Here is a 20430-nt window from a genome sequence, read left to right on the forward strand (position 1 = left end):
TTAGTCCTCAAGCATCGTTTCAAACTTCAGACGATTCAACTCCCCTGATTTTACATTCATCGAAATGGAAAAGTCAGAATAATAATAATAAAGCTTTTTTTTTTCTATTTCCAAAAGGTCAGCAGACTGGATGGTACATTCAGAACAGTGGTTATCTCTTCAGACTACACCACTAAACCCAGGGCGATTGCGGTATACCCAGCGAAGGGGCTGCTATTCTGGACAGACCATGACGTTGTAGACAAGTTACATAAGTCTGCAATGGACGGTTCGGGTCGTCGGACGCTTCGAGCAAACATGGGTAAAGGAATCGTGGGAATTACTATTGACTACGAGGAAGATAAGGTGTACTACGTGGAGGATTTCCTCAACGCTGTGTGGCGAATGGATCTTGATGGTGGTAAGAACGCACTCTCATTCTGTTTGTGGTTCTGGAAGTGGAGAGGATTAATGGTTTTTTCCGCCGAATTTGAAATGTAGAGTTCCCAAGATCACATCTAGTGATGTGGATTTATTTCTCGGTTGTCCCATCTTCACTTTCAAGCTACCCCGCTTTGTAAATAGGCAACTGATCTTGGTCCTTGCAATCTACCAAATTATCAAAATTGATGTTGCAAGTTGAAATTTTATAGCTTTACTGCCATGTTGCCATGTTCCAGGTTTTAGATATTTTGGATTTGTGTCCCATCTTTTCTAAGGAATTTTCTTCATAGAACAAGACAATTTCATGAGTGAACATCAGTGGGGGCTTCTTTTTCGAATTTTTTTATTTGCTGATGTGTCCATAATTACAATTGGTGGATCTTTAGAATTGAGAATGTCTGTGGTGGGGTACCGACATTAGTTATCCACGTGGGAACACGGAGAGTGTAGTGACCATAGCACTCGCCCCTCAGTGCCGTAGTTTGTGTTTGATTCGCTGACCTAGTGTGACCTTTTTCGTTTGCAAAAGGTTCTCGTTCTTACGTTTTTGTTTCTTCAAGCTCGCCGATTTTTTGCCCCTTTCATAAACGATATAACATGGGCAAACAAGTTATTATTCACCACTTTTTATACCCTTTTTTTTTTTGAAATGATGTTTGTATATTTTTACATCCTCAAGGTAATATTGCCCCTGTTATTGGCTCCTCTATGGATCAGCCATATGGTATAACCGTACATGACCAGTTTGTATACTGGACGAACTGGAAGCGTAAGTCGGTCTTCAGAGCCAACAAGCATAATGCTACAGAAGCCACGGTTACGAGATCGCAGCTGAATGGCTTAAGAGACGTGCGCGTGTTCTCACCTAAGCGGCAGTCACCTGGAGGCCCATGCGCGAATAATGGTGGCTGTGCAGAGCTATGCTTAGCTGTGTCTTCGTCTCGAAAAAGGTGAATTAATCCTGCTTTATGTGCCTGCAAATTGACAAGTCGTTTATTTATTTATTTATTTATTTATTTATTTATTTATTTATTTATCTATTCATTCCTTCTCTAAAGGTCTTTTCTTCCCACAACTGCGATCTTGTTTCACCCTTGCCGGTATCAGAAGCAAGTCTCTGTGCAAACTTGAACAATCGGTTTTGAAGGGAGACCTCGATTTGATGTGGAGTCCCTTTGCAAATTTGTCGAATTCCCTCTTTTCTTTCATACACAATGGGTTGTTTGCAGCAAACGGCAAATAACTGTGTGAGGGCTTATGCGAATACCTACTGTCTTTCTTTTTCAGGTGTGTTTGCGTGTCAGGTCGTACGGCATCTGATGGCAAATCCTGCTTAAATGATACAAGCTACCTTATTATCAGTGGAAGAAGGAAAATTGAGTTCAAAGCTGCTAGTCCTCTAAGCAGGCCGCCAAGTTATTCCACAATTTCGCGTAGACGAAGCAACATTGTCGCTTTCGACTTTGACTACGATTCAAACCTTATTTACTTTGCTGATGCAAGCAGGAAAGATATCAAAGCGCTGTTTCTGAATGGCACTGGCGTGCAGGTTGTTTTAAAAGGTATGTGGTCATGATAGACTTGTTGCCAAGTAGAAAATTTAGATTGCTTTTCGGTGGAGTATCGTCGAATCGAGTAGCTAATGTGTTGTTAAGAAGTAGCAGTTCTCTACCAGTGTCACAATATAACGGTTTCACATCACTATCCAAAAGATTCTTGCATCATCATAGCCTAAAGGTGAATGGAAACTAATTAAATGCCTTACAGACAAACAGGAACAATACAGCTTGTAACCCGTCCAATACCCAAAAAAAAAACATCAAAGCTAGCAGACAAAGAAAAATAAAATAAACTACATCTAACGATGAACACTTTGTGAAAAAAAAAGCAAAACTAAACAAAACAAAACAAACAAACAAAAACAAAATAAAACTCTGTCCCACCTTTAATGTGACTTGCAATACATCTTGTAATATATCCATTTAGAGGTAACTACAAAAGCTATTGCATTGGACTGGATCACCAAAGTACTTTACTGGATAGAGGACAGCAACAAACACATCGTAAAGGCGCACGTCAATTCCTCAAATCGAAAGATCGTTGTGGCCAACGCTGGTGTGACATTATTTCCGTTAATGGTCCTACCCTGTCAAAGGTATGATAAGAGTGGTCTCCACAAATCGAAAATTCTTCAAAATAATTTTCACAGGTTAACTTCAATGAACCTCGTTCGAAACAGGCTCCTTTACTGGAGGCTCCTTCATTGGATGGACTGGCATAAAACTCAAAATGAGATTGGCCGTACTCTAACGAACAACTAGAATGGTGATGTCCATAACTACATTACTGAACATCATCGACTCGCGAACTGCGCAGGTTTTCTAACTGGAGGCAGACTCCTCCTGACGGATTTGAACAATTAGACACCATGCAAATGACATGTTTACGATAATAGCAAAGCAAGCGGCCGAACAAGACAAACTAAGTTCATCGACCGATCGAAACTGACCAATCGCAACTGACTAACACAGCTTGAGTCTTAGATGTGATAACGTGACAGCAAAACTAACCAATCACATTTCACGGACAAGGGATTTTGTACTCGACTGACAAAGAACTCTTCGTGTGATTCTGATATTGACTATCATTCACGTTTTCGAAACGTCAGTCACAACTACTGACAACAGTCCATTTCAGGATCAACCCACCCAGATGATCAAACCACACGAGAAACAGAAAGCACTTTTATCCATTTTTTGATGAAGATGCCGATTTCGAATTCTTCAGAAAATCCTTTCGTGCCAACATAAATATGAGGGAACCTTCACATGAAACTAACCCTGTTTCCTTTTTTATTTGCCCGTAGGCTTTTGGTTTGGAGTGCGGCTTCAGAGATAAAATCTGCGAACACGGATGGAAGTAACGTACAGACTCTTGTCAACTCTCCCACCAAACCAAGAACTTCAATGACGTTTGATTACTCACAAGAGAGACTGTTCTGGGTTGACACGTCCTCCGTGTAAGTAACTTTTCTGTACAAACGGGAAAGGTGGTTAGTATCAGCTCGTATGGTATCTTATAACCCGTACAGCCCCGTGCGCGCTTACTTTTGCAAAGCATTATCCTCTTACGAGGGCCGTACGCAACGGCGTGAGTAGGCCGGAGAATGGACCGAGGAAGGTCGGGCCCGACTGTACGTAGGGGTCGCGAAATCTGTGCGTCATGACCAAGAGTCAAATATTTTCCCGCCTGGCCCGGCCTAACTCAGTCAGTAAGTGCTTATAAGCCCAGATAATACAAATCAATCGGACAGAAAACTTGTAGAAGTGAGGGGAAAAAATGAACTTAGTCAAAAAGTGTGTCCATTAGTGAAAAGGCATTTTATCTTCGTAGCATAACATTTCAGCAGATCAAAATGAATCCATCGAGTCAACAAATTTTGGTGAACTTTGTGACAAACTGTTTAAAAGAGTGAAAAAAACTTTGTAACTAATCAGAAAGAAAGGGCAGCTTCTGAACGACTGAAAAAAGGTCAGAGTGGACTCTGATGGCCAGCCTGAAGCGCGTAAAAAAACTAAGACTGAGCTACCATTGCTTTCAGTTCTGTATCTGAAAAGATATCGCTAATTTCTGTTTTGTTTTTGTTTTGTTTTGTTCCTGTTCCTGTTCCTGTTTCTGTTTCTGTTTCTGTTTCTGTTTCTGTTTTGTTTTTGTTTTTGTTTTTGTTTATTCTTTTCTTGCTTTGTTTTACCTTTTAATCAACCCTCGGAAACTTTTTTAAGGGAAACCAATTCAATTATGAATTACTTTGGGCGCTCAATTGAAAAATGCTTTTAGAAGATGATTAATATTTTTCCTTTCGTTTTTCAATCTAACCGCTGCTGTTTAATTCACTGTCTCTTCATTTGCAGTGTGAACAGTGTGTTTCTGAATGGAACGAGTCGTCGTCGGGAATTTCCTTTATCTCCACATGCCTTGTTCTTGGGTGTCCATGGAGAATTCTTGTATTGGGTTGACGAAATGAGATCTTTGAAGCGCGCTGACAAGTATACCGCGGGAGAGTCTTTTGTTTTAGCTACATTGAGCTTTTCGCCGACGGGGATGCTATTGTTTGCTAAAGAGCGGCAGAATTGTAAGTGTTTGGATTGGAGTCTTGATTTGTCTTCATAACGGTAGCCATGCGATGGAATGCTAAATAGAGTGACCTGACGAATCCTGCATTTCCCACTATAATATACAATATTAGTATATACTAAAACAGTGGATAGGGTTGAAGGCGCGCTCTGAATGGCTACTCAAATTCCGAATATCCTTTCGTATTCACCTCCGAGCAACTCGCCCGCAATCGCAATCGATTAAATTAAAATCGTCTTTTCGTGCTATACCATCTCCCTGTTTCGGTATATACTAAAACAACTATTCGCCCCAGCGTCGTTACTTCGGAATGCGTACTTACCGCGCCCCTTCGCAACTCGGTAAATATCAAGCACGAGCCACCTCCACTTCGGTGAATAGTTGTTGATTGTTGTGATTCAACCCATTTTATTATCGCTTTAAATCGAGGCTGTGTCATTTCATGTTTGTTTTAGGCATGACTGGAGAGATTTAGCATCGTGTTCACATGAAACGGTAATCATAAGCGTGCCTTTTCACGTTTCACGTTTTTCACGTTTCACGTAAAATAGCTTAAACCTTGCTGCTTTAGCCTCGCGTGAGCCCGCGTCATGGTGGATTCGAAGGCACCCTTGCGTGACTTACAAGGAATAGTTTTGGTGCCCTTTTTCCGTTAATCAACTTATACACTGTGAGGGAAAATGAAAAGAAAATCTTACTTTCACGGCAAACGCGAAACAGTTACCTTCACGTAGAAACGGCAAAGCGCAAACGGCAAACGTGAGAAAATGGCGGGAAAAACAAGGTCGCGTGGTCACTTGTGGCGTTCACGTTTCACGTAAACGCGGTGCTAAATCTCTCAACTAAGTCACGCCTGTGTCACGTCATTTTAAAACTGTTCAGATCTTGTTATTGTATAGCTATTGCTCCTGTTATTTTAATTTTTCTGGTGACGCTTGTGTAACGTCAGTATCAATAGGAGTCAGTTCACCCTATTGTGTCATTATTTCGAATAGCGCTTGGGTCACGCTTGCGTCACGCTTGCGTCACATCATTGTTAATAGTAGCAAGGTCACCCTATCATGACTTGTTTTGTTTAAGTGGTTACTTGGTCACGCTTACGGTGGATCGTCTTGATCGGATTCATGTCAAACTGTATAATTTGAACCTAATAAGGGGAGAGTAAGGCCACTTTTGGAAGTTGCAGTGTCTCCCGACGGTTTTGCAAATGGTTGTAACTCGTTGCTACTGATTTTGTCCCAAAGGCACTGTCAACCCGTGTTTAAATGGTGGAGGCTGTTCGCATACCTGCACCGTTGAAAAGGGACAGCGTGTTTGTTCCTGCCCTGAAGGACTAATACTGAAAGAAGGATTCCAGTGTGTTAACATATCAGTCGTGTGTAGAGGGAGACATTTTGCTTGTTCAAATGGAAAGTGTCTGCTTGACTCATTGGTCTGCAACATGAAGGATGACTGTGGTGATGGCTCCGATGAGCTTTCTGTGTTGTGCGGTATGAACGTTTTCAATATCAGAGCAACTGCGCACCCACCCCTCCCCTAACTAGCAACAATCAACTGATAACTAGTCAGGATTAATGTTGGGTCATGGGAGGGGTAGGTGCCCAGTCGGTCTTTAAATGTTACCGCCAAAAACACTCTTGCGCCCATTCCTTTTTACTCTCCGCGCGTGATATTTCGCATAGTTTGTCTCTCTTTGTTCGTCTTGTTATTCGTCTCGTCTTTAGACTAGAGAAACAACACGAGACACACGTTATTCGTCTTGCACATAATGTGTCCTCTAGTATAAAAACAGCCATTAATGGATGACTCGAAGAAGCGAACGAAGGAGCGAGTGAGCGTGCCCTCGAAGTTGTCCCATAAACCTTAAATATCTTATTTTACCTTGGTACCAATTAAGAAAGTTTGTTTTCCTCTAGCTCAGAGACAGTGCAGGTCAAACGAATTCAGGTGCACAAGTGGACAGTGTGTTCTTTCCGCTTGGAAATGTGACTTTGAACGTGATTGTACCGACGGCAGCGACGAGAAAAACTGCCCTAAAAAGGAATGCGCCACGCATAGGTTTACATGTGCAAACGGCCACTGTATAAACTTTGATTGGAAATGCGACGGTGACAACGATTGTGGAGATTTCTCGGATGAAACCGGCTGCCCTCCTGTTACATGTCCACCGGGAAAGGCCAAATGCGGGAACGCCAATGTGTGTATAGACTCGTCTTGGCTGTGTGACGGGGATTATGATTGTGAAAATCATTGGGATGAGAGTGAAGTGGTCTGCAACAACAAAACCTGTGGAGTGGGTAGTTTCCGTTGTACCTCAGGCCATTGTATCTCCAAACGGTGGCAGTGCGATGGCGAAGATGACTGCGGTGATGGAAGCGATGAAGGACTGTGTAAGAAGAACAATCAGACTTGTCAAAGTCAGCAGTTTACATGCCGTAATGGTAAGTACCTTGATGTGGAGAAAAACGTTTCCCTCTTGAAGAGGCGTTCACCTCTGTCCAACGCACAGGTTTCTTTAGTTTTCCAAACACGTTAGCCTGCAGAGCAGGCGTAATTTGGGGGAGCGAGTTCTCAGTGTATTCTTAAGCTGGGGAGAGAAAGAAATTTGTACTAAGGGGGTGAGTGACGGTCAAAAATAAAGAGAGGGGCTGGGGTGGTTCAAACGCGTTGGCTCAGTGGTTAGTTCAAGGCCATCCTCGGAGACCCAGGGGCTGTGGGTCGATTTCAAGTTAGGGCATGAAGAGCCCCTGGGGACATTGTCTCACAAGACAAGTTCCAAACGGTCGCAGTCGTTCTGCCATCTGATTGGTGCTAGAAAATCTTTGTGTTTTTCTGCCCAATCAGAGTGAAGTGTGCTTTAGAGTCCTTTCGTGTGTTTTAACACGGACATATACTAGTAGCGCAGTTGCTCGCTATGTTTGTTTAGACCTTGTGACGGATATTTGCTTGAGGTGAAAAGTTTCAGTCTCAGAACACAATGTAAGAGAAATCGATCATGTCCGCGAAAATCTTACCGTAAATTATACTGAATACTTTCCCAGGTATCACTAGAGGACGTGTTTTAAAGTTTACGAGGTTTCTATACAACACGATGGTTGCAGTCATTGATATGTCGCTTTAAACGTTAAACGAGAAATAAGCTTAAATCTTTCTAGATTTTTTGCATAATTTGCTGTGACTGAAACTTTGCCAGTCCCGGGAAGTTATTTCGCCGCACGGGCCACGCAGGTATGTCGACCAGCTGGTACTTGCGCAACTTTCTGTGCGTGCCAAAATCTAATCTCATCTTCGCTTGAAAAACAAGAAAAGCTAGGAGTGGAAACTTTTGCTTATTACATGTGGGTAGATGACACTGTACTACTAAGCTGACATTTGCAATAAAGCAAACCCGCCCTTTCCATCCAATATTTCTTGGTCTCAGGTTTTGCTTTTCCCACTGAAAACAGTATCGGATCGATTCCCAATGATCAAAGGTATTTAACTTGGTCTTCAATAATCGACAGAAGAGGTGAAATGATAATGGCCAAGGAACAAGAAGAGAATCCGTGGCCTTCCTAGCTCAAGAATTTCAACATTCTAGGCAGCAGTTGAAAGATTAAACTCTTTCCAAACCCCTTCGGTAACTGCCCGAAAACATCTCTCCTTCACACGATGTTCTCGTTAATGTTCAGATTTTAATCAGCTAACCGGAAACACAGCCGAGCTTTCTCTTCGCACTTTCTGGAGGTCGTCCACGAACTTAACGTTCTCTGCAACATTGGCCGTATCGCGAACGACTTTACTACTAAGATTAGATTTTGGCGCGCACAGAAAGCAGAAAGCTCGTAGGCGAAAGCGCCAGTTGCTCGACATACCTGCGTGGCCCGTGCGACGAAATAACTTCACGGGATTGGCAAAGTTTCAGTCACAGCAAATTATGCAAAAAATCTAGAAAGATTTAACTTAAATGTCATTTAACGTTTAAAGCGACATATCAATGACTGCAACCATCGTGTTGTATACAAACCTCGCAAACTTTAAAACACGTCCTCCAGTGATACCTGGGAAAGTATTCAGAATAAATTCCAGGAAGATTTTCGCGGACAATCTGATCGATTTCTCTTACATTGTGTTCTGAGACTGAAACTTTTCAACTCAAGCAATTCTCCGTCACAAGGTCTAACCAAACATAGCGAGCAACTGAGCTACTAGTATATGTCCGTGTTAAAACACACGAAAGGACTCTAAAGCACACTTTACTCTGATTGGGCAGAAAAACACAAAGATTTTCTGGCACCAATCAGATGGCAGAACGACTGCGACCATTTAGAGCTAGTCTTGTAAGACGATGTCCCCAGGGGCTCTTCATGCCCTAACTTGAAATCGACTCAGCCCCTGGGTCTCCGAGGATGGTTCAAGGCCAGCCACTCATCCGGGTCATGGGTAAGGAACTGAACTCTGGCAGTGTTTCTCTCTACATAGGGGTATGAAAGGGTACCGAATATCGACCAAATTCTGCGTTGGGAGAGGAGTAGCGATACTTGGGTATATGTTGTAAAAGCGCGATAAGCTCGAAGCCCTACTCTTTCACAGGGTAGATAACGCTATCCAAAAGATAAATCTCTGCTCGGCGTGTAGCGCAGCACGTTTTGTTGATAGTTTTCCGCGAAAACACGATTTATCCGTTTGGCTATCGTTGTCCGCCCTTTATAAAACTGAACCCAGGCTGGTAGGTAGGTTCTAAAGACTTGGCCCTTAACCCGAGAAGGGAAGAAAACAGGAAACAAAATGAATCCTTCAGTTGATGCGCAGCATTCGATTCTAGGTCGTTGTGTCACCATGAAATTTGTGTGCGATGGGGATGATGATTGTGAAGACGGCTCAGATGAATCCACTGACGACTTGCACTGTGATGATCATACTTGTGACCCGACTGAGTTCAAGTGTGAGAACACCTCCAGATGTGTGATGATGTCATACGTTTGTGATGGCGATAACGACTGTGGCGATGCGTCTGATGAACATCCAAACGAGGGTTGTGTGCCAAGGAATTGTAAGCCAAGTCAGTTCAGGTAACAACTGTCTGCCAACCGCAGTGCAGACATCGCGTTTATGACGGGTGCATCCCTATCTCATGGATGCTGATCTGTCTACGCGTGCAAACTATTGTTTAAAGATTCCATTGCAAATAACGAAAATTTTTCGACCCCTTAAAAAAACTCGAAACTCCGCTGTTTGCTGAAAGTTGTCTACCCTTGACTTTCTCCTCAGTGAAAATACATAATCTCTTATCAATAAAGATTTTGTCATACAAAAACACGTAAAAAGTAGCGATATAAAACGACGTTTCGGAGTCATTATAACGCCATTGTTAGCGTAAGTGTTTGGATAACGAAATCTGAGAGTGTCGATTACTGCAATAAATTTACATGATAAAGAATGCGAGGTCCGAGAGAATACGCAATTTTTAGATACATTACCTACAGACTATTGATGTTTGGAGAGAAACTTGTAAGACAGAGAGTGTTGTGTTGACATAAAGGCACTTTGTTTTAAATTATTGATAGTGAAATATAGAATCGGGAAGCGAGAGGTAGAGCTTGGATGGTCAAGGGTAATAGGTATAGCCGTGTTACATGAGGTTTAAACCTTTTTGCCTCCCCCACAGATGTAAAAACGCTGTATGTGTACAGAAAGCCTGGTTATGCGATGGCGAGAATGACTGTGGTGACAATTCAGACGAAGAAAACTGCCAAAATCACACATGCAATGAGAAACAGTTCACTTGTCAGAATGGATATTGCGTCTCTAGTAGCTACGTTTGCGATGGGGATCGTGACTGCTCGGATAACTCCGACGAAGACCCAAGGCTCTGTCGAACGACCGTGGCACGTTCGTGCCCTGCTGGATCGTTTAACTGCGGCGATGGAGCTTGTATTTTGAGGGCTAAAGTCTGCGACGGTCACGAGGATTGTAAGAATGGAGCTGACGAATGGAGGTGTAAAGTAGGCGCGTGTCGTCGGCCGGAGCTGAACCGATGTTCGCAGATCTGTAACAGTACGTCCACTGGCTATACTTGTGATTGCAGACCTGGTTTTAAGCTTCAGTCAGATGGATCATCTTGCGAAGATATCAACGAATGTAACAAATACGAGCTTAACCAGTGTAATCACTTCTGTGTTAATCTTAAAGGCCACTACAAATGTGCTTGCGCCCGAGGGTATTCACTGCACGGGTTGAGAACTTGTAAACGCGACGATATCGCGGTTAAACCGTACCTGGCGTTTTTACTGCGTCATGAGATTCGCAAACTTGCTGACGACGGTTCCTGGGAGGGCGAGATTTTACGCAAAGTTCAAAACGCAGTTGCCATCGATTTTGATTGGTTGGAACAGCGTATTTATTGGACGGAAGGTCAGGCACCGCCGCGTCTGAATCGCGTGTTCTTGAATGGCACTGGCGCAGAAGTTGTCCTAGCAGTTGGATTGTCGAACGTGGAAGGATTAGCAGTGGACTGGGTCGGGAGAAATGTGTACCTCATGGATCGAATCCAGGACAAGATATTTGTGGCGACGCTGGAAGGGCGTTACATGAAGTCCCTCGTGTCAGAGGGACTGCAGGAGCCAAGGGCAGTCGTGGTTGATCCTAGTGACGGTATGTTCTCACTAAATGCCAGCCAAAATTATCAACAGACCTAACATAAGTTTGCCTAAGCTCCATGCTGTTTTAAACCGTAGGTAGCAAAACAGCTTCGAAACTTGTCTATCTTTGGTTTGAATGGAGAGTTAATTTCCATTTAAAGGTAACCTTTTATCTTCTCTGATTTCACTTCAACAGGCTACTTGTATTACAGTGACTGGGGGAAGAAACCGCATATCGGTAAATGTGGAATGGACGGCTCTGGCTGTCGGCGGCTGGTCACCAGCAAATTTATTGGTTGGCCCAACGGACTGACCCTCTGTCATATCACCAGGAGATTATTTTGGGTGGATGCCAAGTTGGACATGGTCGAGTCTTGTGATCGAGACGGTGGAAATCGTGTGCAGCTGTCTCGTTTGTACGCCCCGCATCCGTTTTCTATCAGCGTGTTTGAGGATTTTGTTTACTGGACTGATTGGATGACGATGGCCATTCATCGTGCGCATCGGCTGACGGGATTGCAGCACTCTGTACTGTTGAATTCATCTCACAGGCTTATGGGTTTGAAAGTAAGTGTGGTTGTTTGATAGATATTGAAAATATACTGTTCAGGCATGCCTTTAGAATCTCAGTGATACAAACGAAATTTTGACAAAAATCGAGTTTTGTCCAATGCGGTGGAAAGACTCTGTTTCATTGCTGTAGTTAAAGCAATAGACCACTTTCATAAATGGCTGCCGGATTAATATTCTTTTGTTTAAATTTAAATTTGCCGAAGTGGTCTCGTTTGAGATAATGTATTCTTTTGAATTTTGTACTGGAGAACGAGGCCACCCAGGCAAATTTATATGTAAACAAAAGAATTTTAATCCGGCAGCCATTTATGAAAGTGGTCTATAGACCACTCTTTCTATCGATTTTACAGCGTTGTAACCCACTTGGGATGTTGAGAGAACAAGAGAAAAATTTTCTAACCACAACCCGGATGCGAATGATGAACAAACCTTTTTTTTTTTTTTTAATTTGAATGCGCGTAAAATGACTTCAGAAACGAGAAATTGATGTATCCCCACTGTTTCAGGTGATTCATCCCGTTCGGCAGCCTCCTCTTGCCAATCCTTGTACAAACACATCTTGCTCTGGCCTGTGTCTGTTGAAGCCGGGAGGAGGGTACAGCTGCGCATGTCCGGATAACTATCATTTGGCAAATGATGGTAAAACATGTTTGGACAATTGCACCAACAGTGACTTCATTTGTGCAAACAACATGTGCATTCCACGCTTATGGCGTTGTGACGGAGATGATGACTGTGGTGATAACTCTGATGAGCCCCCCTCCTGCCCACCGAGACATTGCTCACCAGGTAACGCTAAGATTAATGCTTCAACCGGGGGGGGGGGGGGTGGAGGTGACTGTTGACTTATATCTTAAACTTCGGAGGATAAGGAACAGGGGAATGGGTGGGAGACTAACGGCGATCTTAGCTGGCAACCAAGTTTCTGTCGACCAGTTTCTTCCATACAATTGAACTCTTTCTGTCTAATCCTAAGCTTTCTTCGTATTTGTCCTAGGGATGTTTCAATGTGATAACGCGACCTGTGTTTCAGTCATTGCCCTCTGCGATGGTCACAAGGATTGCCTAAACGGTGCTGATGAAGAATCATGTGCAGTACGACAGTGTCTCCCTTTCCAGTTTAGATGCGCAAACAATAAATGTGTATTCCTAACACAAGTTTGTGACAATCACAATGACTGCGGTGATAATTCTGACGAGGCGCACTGCAAATCAACCACTTGTGCTGGCGACCGCCATACCTGTCCCAGCGGTCGCTGTATTAGCCGCCAGTGGCTCTGTGATGGTGACAATGATTGTGGCGACGAAAGTGATGAGTCTCAAGAGATTTGCTACAATCATACTTGCGATCCTTTGTCACGTTTTCAGTGTAACGCGTCTCGTAAATGTATCCCGAAGCTGTGGACTTGTGACGGAGATGCCGATTGCAGCGATGGTTCGGACGAATCCATAGATGTTTGTGAGGGTACATACTTCTCGTAAATAATTCTGGTTTACAAGCTCTTCTTTCTCAATATTTATAAGTAAGGGTCCGCGAAACGATAAGTTCATTTGTGGGAGGTACTTACTCCTCGTACATTTTTCTGGTTAATAAGCTCTGCTTTCTCAATACTTTCAGTTTTCAGTTAGGGGTCCGCGGAATTATAAGTTCATTTTTGTGCATAAATCTTGAACTCTTTTAAAAGGATCCTGTTCTCTGTATCATATCATGTGCTTCTTAGGACACCATTGATAACTGAACTTTTTCATCGTGGTATCAAATACCTAACAGGTCCGTTGAGTTTTGCTCTAGGTTATCTTTTTGATTAATTGTATCAGCCTTGAACTCTTAATGTAAGGATCTTTTTCTTTTTCTTCCCCAGCCCTCTTCCCTCACCTTTTTTGACTATTGCCCACCTCCTTGGTACAAATTTATTTCTCTTCCCCGCCTTCCACTGGTAAAAAATCAAAACTGGCACCTACAATTTTCATCAAGAAAATGCCGAGCACTCGCTTGCCAAAATCACGCCTTCTCTGCAGGCTGATATTGTGTAAAATAACATGTGCTAGTTGATAAGCTTTTCGTTGTTTTTACTCCCATCAATCTCTGTCTCTTTCGCGAGGAACTAAGTTTTTGTCTTATACTGTGTTACTAAGGACATTACTGCGAGGCTGGCTCTTTCCAGTGCCGCAATAAACACTGTATTTCCTATGACTGGAGATGTGATGGTGAAAAGGACTGCAACGACGGAGCTGATGAAGAAAACTGCCCCACGCGTACTTGTTCAAACACGGAGTTCAGGTAACCGTTAACTGATAGTACTCAACGCGTCGTTGCTGAGTTCGTTTGATATTTTTCCTCTGCTATGATGCGCAACGAGTCCATAGTTTCTTTCTCCTGATTCAGGTGTAACTCCGGGCGTTGCATCAACAATGACTGGGTCTGTGATGGTGAGGATGACTGTAACGATGCGTCAGACGAGCGTGACTGTTCTGGAAGATCGTGCCGAGGCGGCCAACTCTCCTGTAGCAATGGTGATTGTATTATGAAAGAGTGGAAGTGTGATGGTCAGAGGGACTGCGATGATGCATCAGATGAACGGGGTAACGTGTCGTCAAGCGTGCTTATTGTAGCTGCCGGGTCGTGACTATGATGTCACAAGGAGGATTGCTTTTCTTTGGGGATGGCCTTCTGATCAATCGCGCTACTTGCCCCAGTATTCCGTTTTACTGACAGTCTAATTTTATCCATTTGTACTCCTGAGTGGGAGGCGCGGTGGCCTCATGGTTTGTGTGCTCGACTCCGGATCGAGTGGTCTGGGTTCGAGCCCTGGCCGGGGACATTGTGTTGTGTTCTTGGGCAAGACACCTTACTCTCTCAGTACCTGTCTTTATCCAGTTGTTTAAATGGGTACAGGCGGATTTAATGCTGGGGGGTTGCCATGTGGTGAACTAGCATCTCATCGATGGGGGAGAAGAAATACTCCTAGTCGCTTCATGCTACAGAAACCGGACTTAAGCGCCGGTCTGATTAGATACATGACTCGTAAACAAACTTTACCTTATACTACTGGGCAGCAAAAACCACTGTGAGAGTTAATGTGTAATCTCGCGAAAACAGCACACTGAACGTGATCCATGGTTCGTACAATCTTGAAAAGGTCTTGAATTTTAACGGTCGTCTTGAAAAGTCCTCGAATTTGGTTAAGTCCTTGAAAAGTACTTGATTTCTTCATGAAAAGTCCTTGAAATTTAGCAACTTCTGTGCGCCTTATCGCTTTTCTGATAAATTAAACGATTTTGCTATGGAAAATTTGTCCACTAGTAACTACCAAAAAGCGAAAATGGTAGGTATAAAACGTGAGTGGTACATGAAGCAAAGTTGGATCTGTGCCTCAATTTCATGCGCAAGTCCTCCGATGTGGGGTAGTCCGCCATATGCTTTTGTTTTAAGGGGCAACGTAAACATGTAGTGGTTTGGCTACGTTTTGGTCAATGAATTTTTCATTTCCCTTTGTTTTCAATTTAATTGAGCGATGGGCAAATGTGTATTCAATCGTAAATGGTTTAGATTTAGTCCTTGAAAACCGTAAATGGTTTAGACTTAGTCCTTGAAAACCATTTTTTGTCCTTGAAAAGTCCTTGAAAAGTCCTTGAATTTTGTTTGTCTAAGTTGTACGAACCATAGTTGTCTCATGTAAATTGTACAGGCCATCACTTTGTGAAATGGGATCATAATTTCAAATTGGCCACGCTTTGAAGACTTCTAGTTCTAAAATGTATTTATAAGAAACGCTACACGTAAACACTAATTGAAATGTTTAACCTAAGGATATTCATTATATTTCCTGTACAGGTTGCCCAGCGCGTTACCCAGGTGGTCGACATTGCCCTATGCAAACGTTTACCTGTGATAACATGGTATGCGTGCACAAGACGTGGGTTTGTGACGGCGAGGATGACTGTGGAGATGGGAGTGACGAGGCAGAGCAGCTCTGTCGTAAGTGTTGGTTGTTTGTAGACAATTTGCCTCTGTGTATTTGAACAATAACTTCCGCGTGGTGCAAATATGTGCTCAGGTATGGGTCCTTGAACATTAACAACTATTGCCGTGGCCGCCATCGCCACCACCACTGCTATTGCTATTTCCACTGCTATTATTACCATTACCATTGCTTTTTCCTCTGCTATCGCCTTTTCCTTTGGCAGTGCCTTTGTCACTTTTTTGCCACTACTATTGCTAGTACCATCATCATAACCCTTGCCCTTGCCCTTATCCTTGTCATTTCCCATTGCTAATGCAATCGCCATTGCCAAAGCTATTATCATTGCCATCACCGTAATTGCCATTGCCACTGCTGTTATCACTGCCCTCGCCATAATCATTGACATTATCATTACAGAGCTATTGCAAATACCATTATTATTACCATCGGTATTACTCGTACTATTGTTGTATTCGTTACCGTTATCATTACCATTGCCACTGTCATTTCCATCACTATCACTCTTACCACTGTTATAGCCATTGCCACTGCCATTACCAAAGCCTACGCAATTTCCATCCATTGTCATTATTTTTATTACGTTAAATTAAGAATTATTTCTCCACGTTGCCTTACAGTTGCTCACAGTTGTCTGCACACACAGTTTCGCTGCGAAAACAACGTCTGCATTTCTAAATGGCAAGTTTGTGATGGCCTGACTCAGTGTCGTGACGGATCTGATGAACGATCGTGCACAGCGGTCACGGTTGGGTGTAACTCCACCCAGTTCAAATGCGCTAACCGGAAGTGTATTCCTAATGGATTTGTGTGTGATAGTAAAGATGACTGTGGTGATGCGTCGGACGAGAAATATTGTGGTAAGTATGGTTCAGCGTTCATATGGCGGGCACGCCCAAGGGGATTACTAGTGGCCGGCAGCGCGCCAATTTGCCGTGAAAAAGTTCGAGGGACAACTAAAGAAAAAACCGCTGTTACGCAAAATATACAGGGCAAAATGTGGCGTTAATATGAATCGGTTAATGAAACCAAAAGTAGGTTAACAGAGAACTCGAAACTTTTCGATCACAAAGCTTATTTGATTACGGGTTTTCCTCTGGTTTATCATTTTGTTTTGAGCGTATTCAAGAATGTTGTGCGGTTTTCAAACGCGTTGTTTTAATGGCTTGTTTGGTTGTATTTAGCTTTTGTAAGATCACTTGCACTTGGGGAGACTTTGACCGCTAAGTTTGTAACGTTGATTTTAAGTTTCTTGGATGTGAATACGTCGTTTACCGAGAGGACCTCAACTTCTCGGGGTCAAGCATTTTTCATGTATTCTTGTTCCCTTGGGGTAACCCAGCTTTCTGAGCCACTCATTGACACAGCCTTTATCGGCATCCTTCATCTCCAGGTGGAAGACACAAATCGTGTGGGGACACCAACGGCGGCTGTGAACAGAATTGTACCTTGGTTGATGGAGGGGTGGTGTGTTTCTGCTGGCACGGTTTTGAACTGTCCATGGACACAAGGAAGTGTGTGGATATGGACGAGTGTCAGACATTCGGCGCTTGCAGCCAACAGTGTTTGAACACGCGAGGAAGTTACAAGTGTCAGTGCGATCAGGGCTATGTCAGTGATGGTGTGGACGGAAAGGAATGTAAAGCTACAGGTGAGTTAGTTCATATGTAGACTGTGTTTAATTTTTGGATAAAGAACGGAAGTTTGAAACCTATCTTCTGTTGATACTTGCAAGAGGTATAGGAATAAAGGATAAGGTTTTTCAAGCAATGGACAGGATTTTTTTTTTTTTTGACAAGCTCCTAGTAAAGCTTAGTTACGGGGTGGCATTTTTGTAAGGTAACTTACTTTCGCTTTAAGTACCTGGATCGGCGCGATCGAAAAAATGTTCGATTTAACTTTCGTTTAACTTTCGCAAGAATGCCAGGTTGAATTATTACATCATGTTATCGAGTTTCTTATCATGGAGAGGATCACATGAATCGCCTTCCTGGTCACTTCCATTTTTCAATGTAAGGTTCAACGGCACAATCTCCTCCTTATCTTGCAGGGAAACCTCCGTCTCTTCTTTTCCCATCTGGTGGAGATATCCGGCATATGGGGCTTGAAGACACTAACATGGGTCCTTACGGAACAATAGCTTTCAGCCAGGGTTCCGTAGGAGCTATGGCTGTGTGGTGGAAGGAACGGCTGGTGTATTGGACCGACTTGAGAAAGGGCACAATCAAACGGGCTAGAGTACCAGGTGCTCCATCTTTTCTAAGCTTATTGCAAGTAATGACGTTTAGCTCTCAGCCCGGTGCGGTTTTCAGTTGGTCTTGACAAACCCAATTGCCTTTGAAAACGGATTTTATAGCGGAGCTCGTGCTTCCAAAGTTTTCAAGCAGAGCCCCTTCTCCAAGGATAACATATTCCTTAAGGCGCAGAAAATTAGTTGTCGAGCGATGAAAACGTCCATGTTTCCACACGCAACCACCACGACATTCTAAAATGCGGGAAATTCAAGCAAAATGAAGAGATGTAAAAAATCAAACAACAGGAGTTTTTCTTTTCGCTCAAGCAAGATTCTTATACTGTTTATTATCGTGGGAGCCTTTTTTTGTAATAATTCCTTCTGGTTTTTCTTTTTTATTATTATTATTTATTTTTTTCCTTTCATGCGGGGAAGAATTAAATCATCGTACAGCCCGCGCCGTCCCGCGTAAAACAAAGCAGGAAATACAGGATCTTTACGTTCCAGTGGGAAGGGCGGAAGGTTTAGCCGTGGACTGGTTAAGTGGGAATATCTATTGGACTGACACTAAAAAACGCGTCATAGAAGTGGCATCAAAGGATGGTTACTACAGATACACTTTGTTCTCAGGACGCATGAACATGCCACATGCCCTTGTTCTTGATCCGCCTGCTGGGTTAGTATCAGTCGTGTTTTGTTAACACGGCTAGGAATTTGCATGTCAATCGAGTTTTGTTATGGTCTCGCTGTGAAAGTTGCATGTTGGTCGCAAATATACCATGACATTGACAGGAAATGAGTACGTTCTATTGTAGGGAAACGAGTCGAAATTTTGGGGGCGACCTGGTTAAAGTTGGGGTTGAACTTGCAATGGAACGAACTCACTATAAACTAGAAATCCAGTGTCTGGAGTAATTCGAAGTAATGTGTAGAAACTGGTCAAAATAACTTGCTCGTTAGAGGCGAATTCGCAAAGGTAGGAGGGGCGAACTTGCAGTGGGGCGAATTCACCATAAACCATAGACACATGTACATTACTTGTAGTCCGATGTCTGGAGTAAACTGAAGTAATTGGAAGTAACTGGTCAAAATATCTAGTACTAATGTTTTTTACCGTTGTGTTTTAAGGGCGGGTTGAATTGCTCTAGCTGTCTCAAGCCCTTCAACTGTTATTTTTTAATTGTAGGCGGATGTATTGGTCCGAATTGGGTTATAAGCCAGCCATTTACACAGCGCTCATGGAAGGAGGGAATCGCATAGTTCTTGTACAAGACAGAATCAAATGGCCAGTCGGGTTGGCCCTTGACGTTCCTGCAAAACGAATCTACTGGTGTGACTCAAAAACAAGGCGTGTTGAATCTGTTAACTTAGACGGACTTGACAGGAAACTTGTGAGAAGGTTTACAAGCAGTGATATACCCGTCACGATTGCGTTACACGAGAATTTTGTATACGTCACGGTGCAAGCCGGTAAACTGTACAAGTTGAACAAGTTTGGCCAAGGTCCGCTGACAGTTTTGGTGCACGGGCTCAAGCGTCCAGTTGGATTGGTGGTGTTGCAAAAACAGCAACAACATGTACCAAGAGGTTGGCAAATTTTCGTTGCTTAAGTTCTTAATTGATTCTTTTAAGTATACTCTTTGCTGTCATTAAGTACACGTTACTAAACAATGGACGTCGCGTGGGCTAACGACAAAAAAGGAAAAGATGATGGTGAAAAGAAAGCTTCTGGTGGAATCTTTTGGGATCGTGTGACTTAAGAATGTTCTCCGTTTGAGTCGGAATTGTTTCGGTACGTTTCCTGTCCTTTTGTAGTTCATGCAATGCAATATTTAAATTTTGTTTTTGAAATATTAAGTTAACAAATGGTAAACACCACAGCGTACACTATTGAGTTAGGGATGTACGCGGAAGGTTGCTTAGCACGAAAGAAGCGTATCGCCTCGAGTGACTTTAGCTTCTTGAGTACTTTGCAAACCTCCCAACTGCATCCATAACTCAACAGTGTACGCTGTGGTGTTTACCATTTGTTTTATAGCAACCCCCCCCCCCCCCCCCCAAAAAAAAAAAAATTTCTCGCGAAACATTTGCTTACTTGGAAACATTTGCTCACGTCGGCAGCGTACACCCATGGGCAATTAGTAAACACTGAATTGATCAATCAGAGCGCGCGCTTTACGTGATTCATGATATGGCGTGCTTTGGATTTAGTTTCATAGATCCAAAGCCAAATTAATTACATCAGCCTTTCTAATTACTAAATGATTTTATTCGTAGACTTCGTTAACAACTGTGCAGTCGGAAAGAACAAGTGCTCTCACCTTTGCCTGTCCAGTCGTCAGAAACCTGTTTGCGTGTGCCCCACAGGGGACCCAGGAAAATCTGGTGATTGTCAGACAGGTATGCGTCTGTTGTTGTTTCCCATTGCACATTTTTCTCACATCGGTCCAATTTGTCCAACAAC

The 20430-nt window shown here is 43.0% G+C and overlaps 1 protein-coding gene across 3 annotated transcripts in view; it reads left to right on the top strand.

Annotated features, from left to right (window-relative positions):
* Positions 1-20430, top strand: part of LOC111327596 (low-density lipoprotein receptor-related protein 2-like) — a 61543-nt gene that overhangs the window by 34592 nt on the left and 6521 nt on the right. For all 3 annotated transcript variants that reach the window (XM_088744411.1, XM_088744412.1, XM_088744410.1), the window contains exons 32-53: positions 118-400; positions 1103-1373; positions 1711-1985; positions 2410-2578; positions 3290-3442; positions 4335-4555; positions 5802-6047; positions 6474-6998; positions 9362-9608; positions 10205-11190; positions 11374-11744; positions 12257-12539; positions 12748-13215; positions 13887-14031; positions 14137-14333; positions 15586-15729; positions 16354-16593; positions 17127-17384; positions 17784-17978; positions 18402-18642; positions 19153-19553; positions 20244-20366. In XM_088744411.1, the coding sequence (XP_088600537.1) occupies positions 118-400; positions 1103-1373; positions 1711-1985; positions 2410-2578; positions 3290-3442; positions 4335-4555; positions 5802-6047; positions 6474-6998; positions 9362-9608; positions 10205-11190; positions 11374-11744; positions 12257-12539; positions 12748-13215; positions 13887-14031; positions 14137-14333; positions 15586-15729; positions 16354-16593; positions 17127-17384; positions 17784-17978; positions 18402-18642; positions 19153-19553; positions 20244-20366 (6442 nt within the window). The remainder of the gene's footprint in view (positions 1-117; positions 401-1102; positions 1374-1710; positions 1986-2409; positions 2579-3289; positions 3443-4334; positions 4556-5801; positions 6048-6473; positions 6999-9361; positions 9609-10204; positions 11191-11373; positions 11745-12256; positions 12540-12747; positions 13216-13886; positions 14032-14136; positions 14334-15585; positions 15730-16353; positions 16594-17126; positions 17385-17783; positions 17979-18401; positions 18643-19152; positions 19554-20243; positions 20367-20430) is intronic.

Source organism: Stylophora pistillata, chromosome 14 (assembly GCF_964205215.1).
Source record: "Stylophora pistillata chromosome 14, jaStyPist1.2, whole genome shotgun sequence".
In the NCBI taxonomy this organism is placed as follows: domain Eukaryota; kingdom Metazoa; phylum Cnidaria; class Anthozoa; order Scleractinia; family Pocilloporidae; genus Stylophora; species Stylophora pistillata.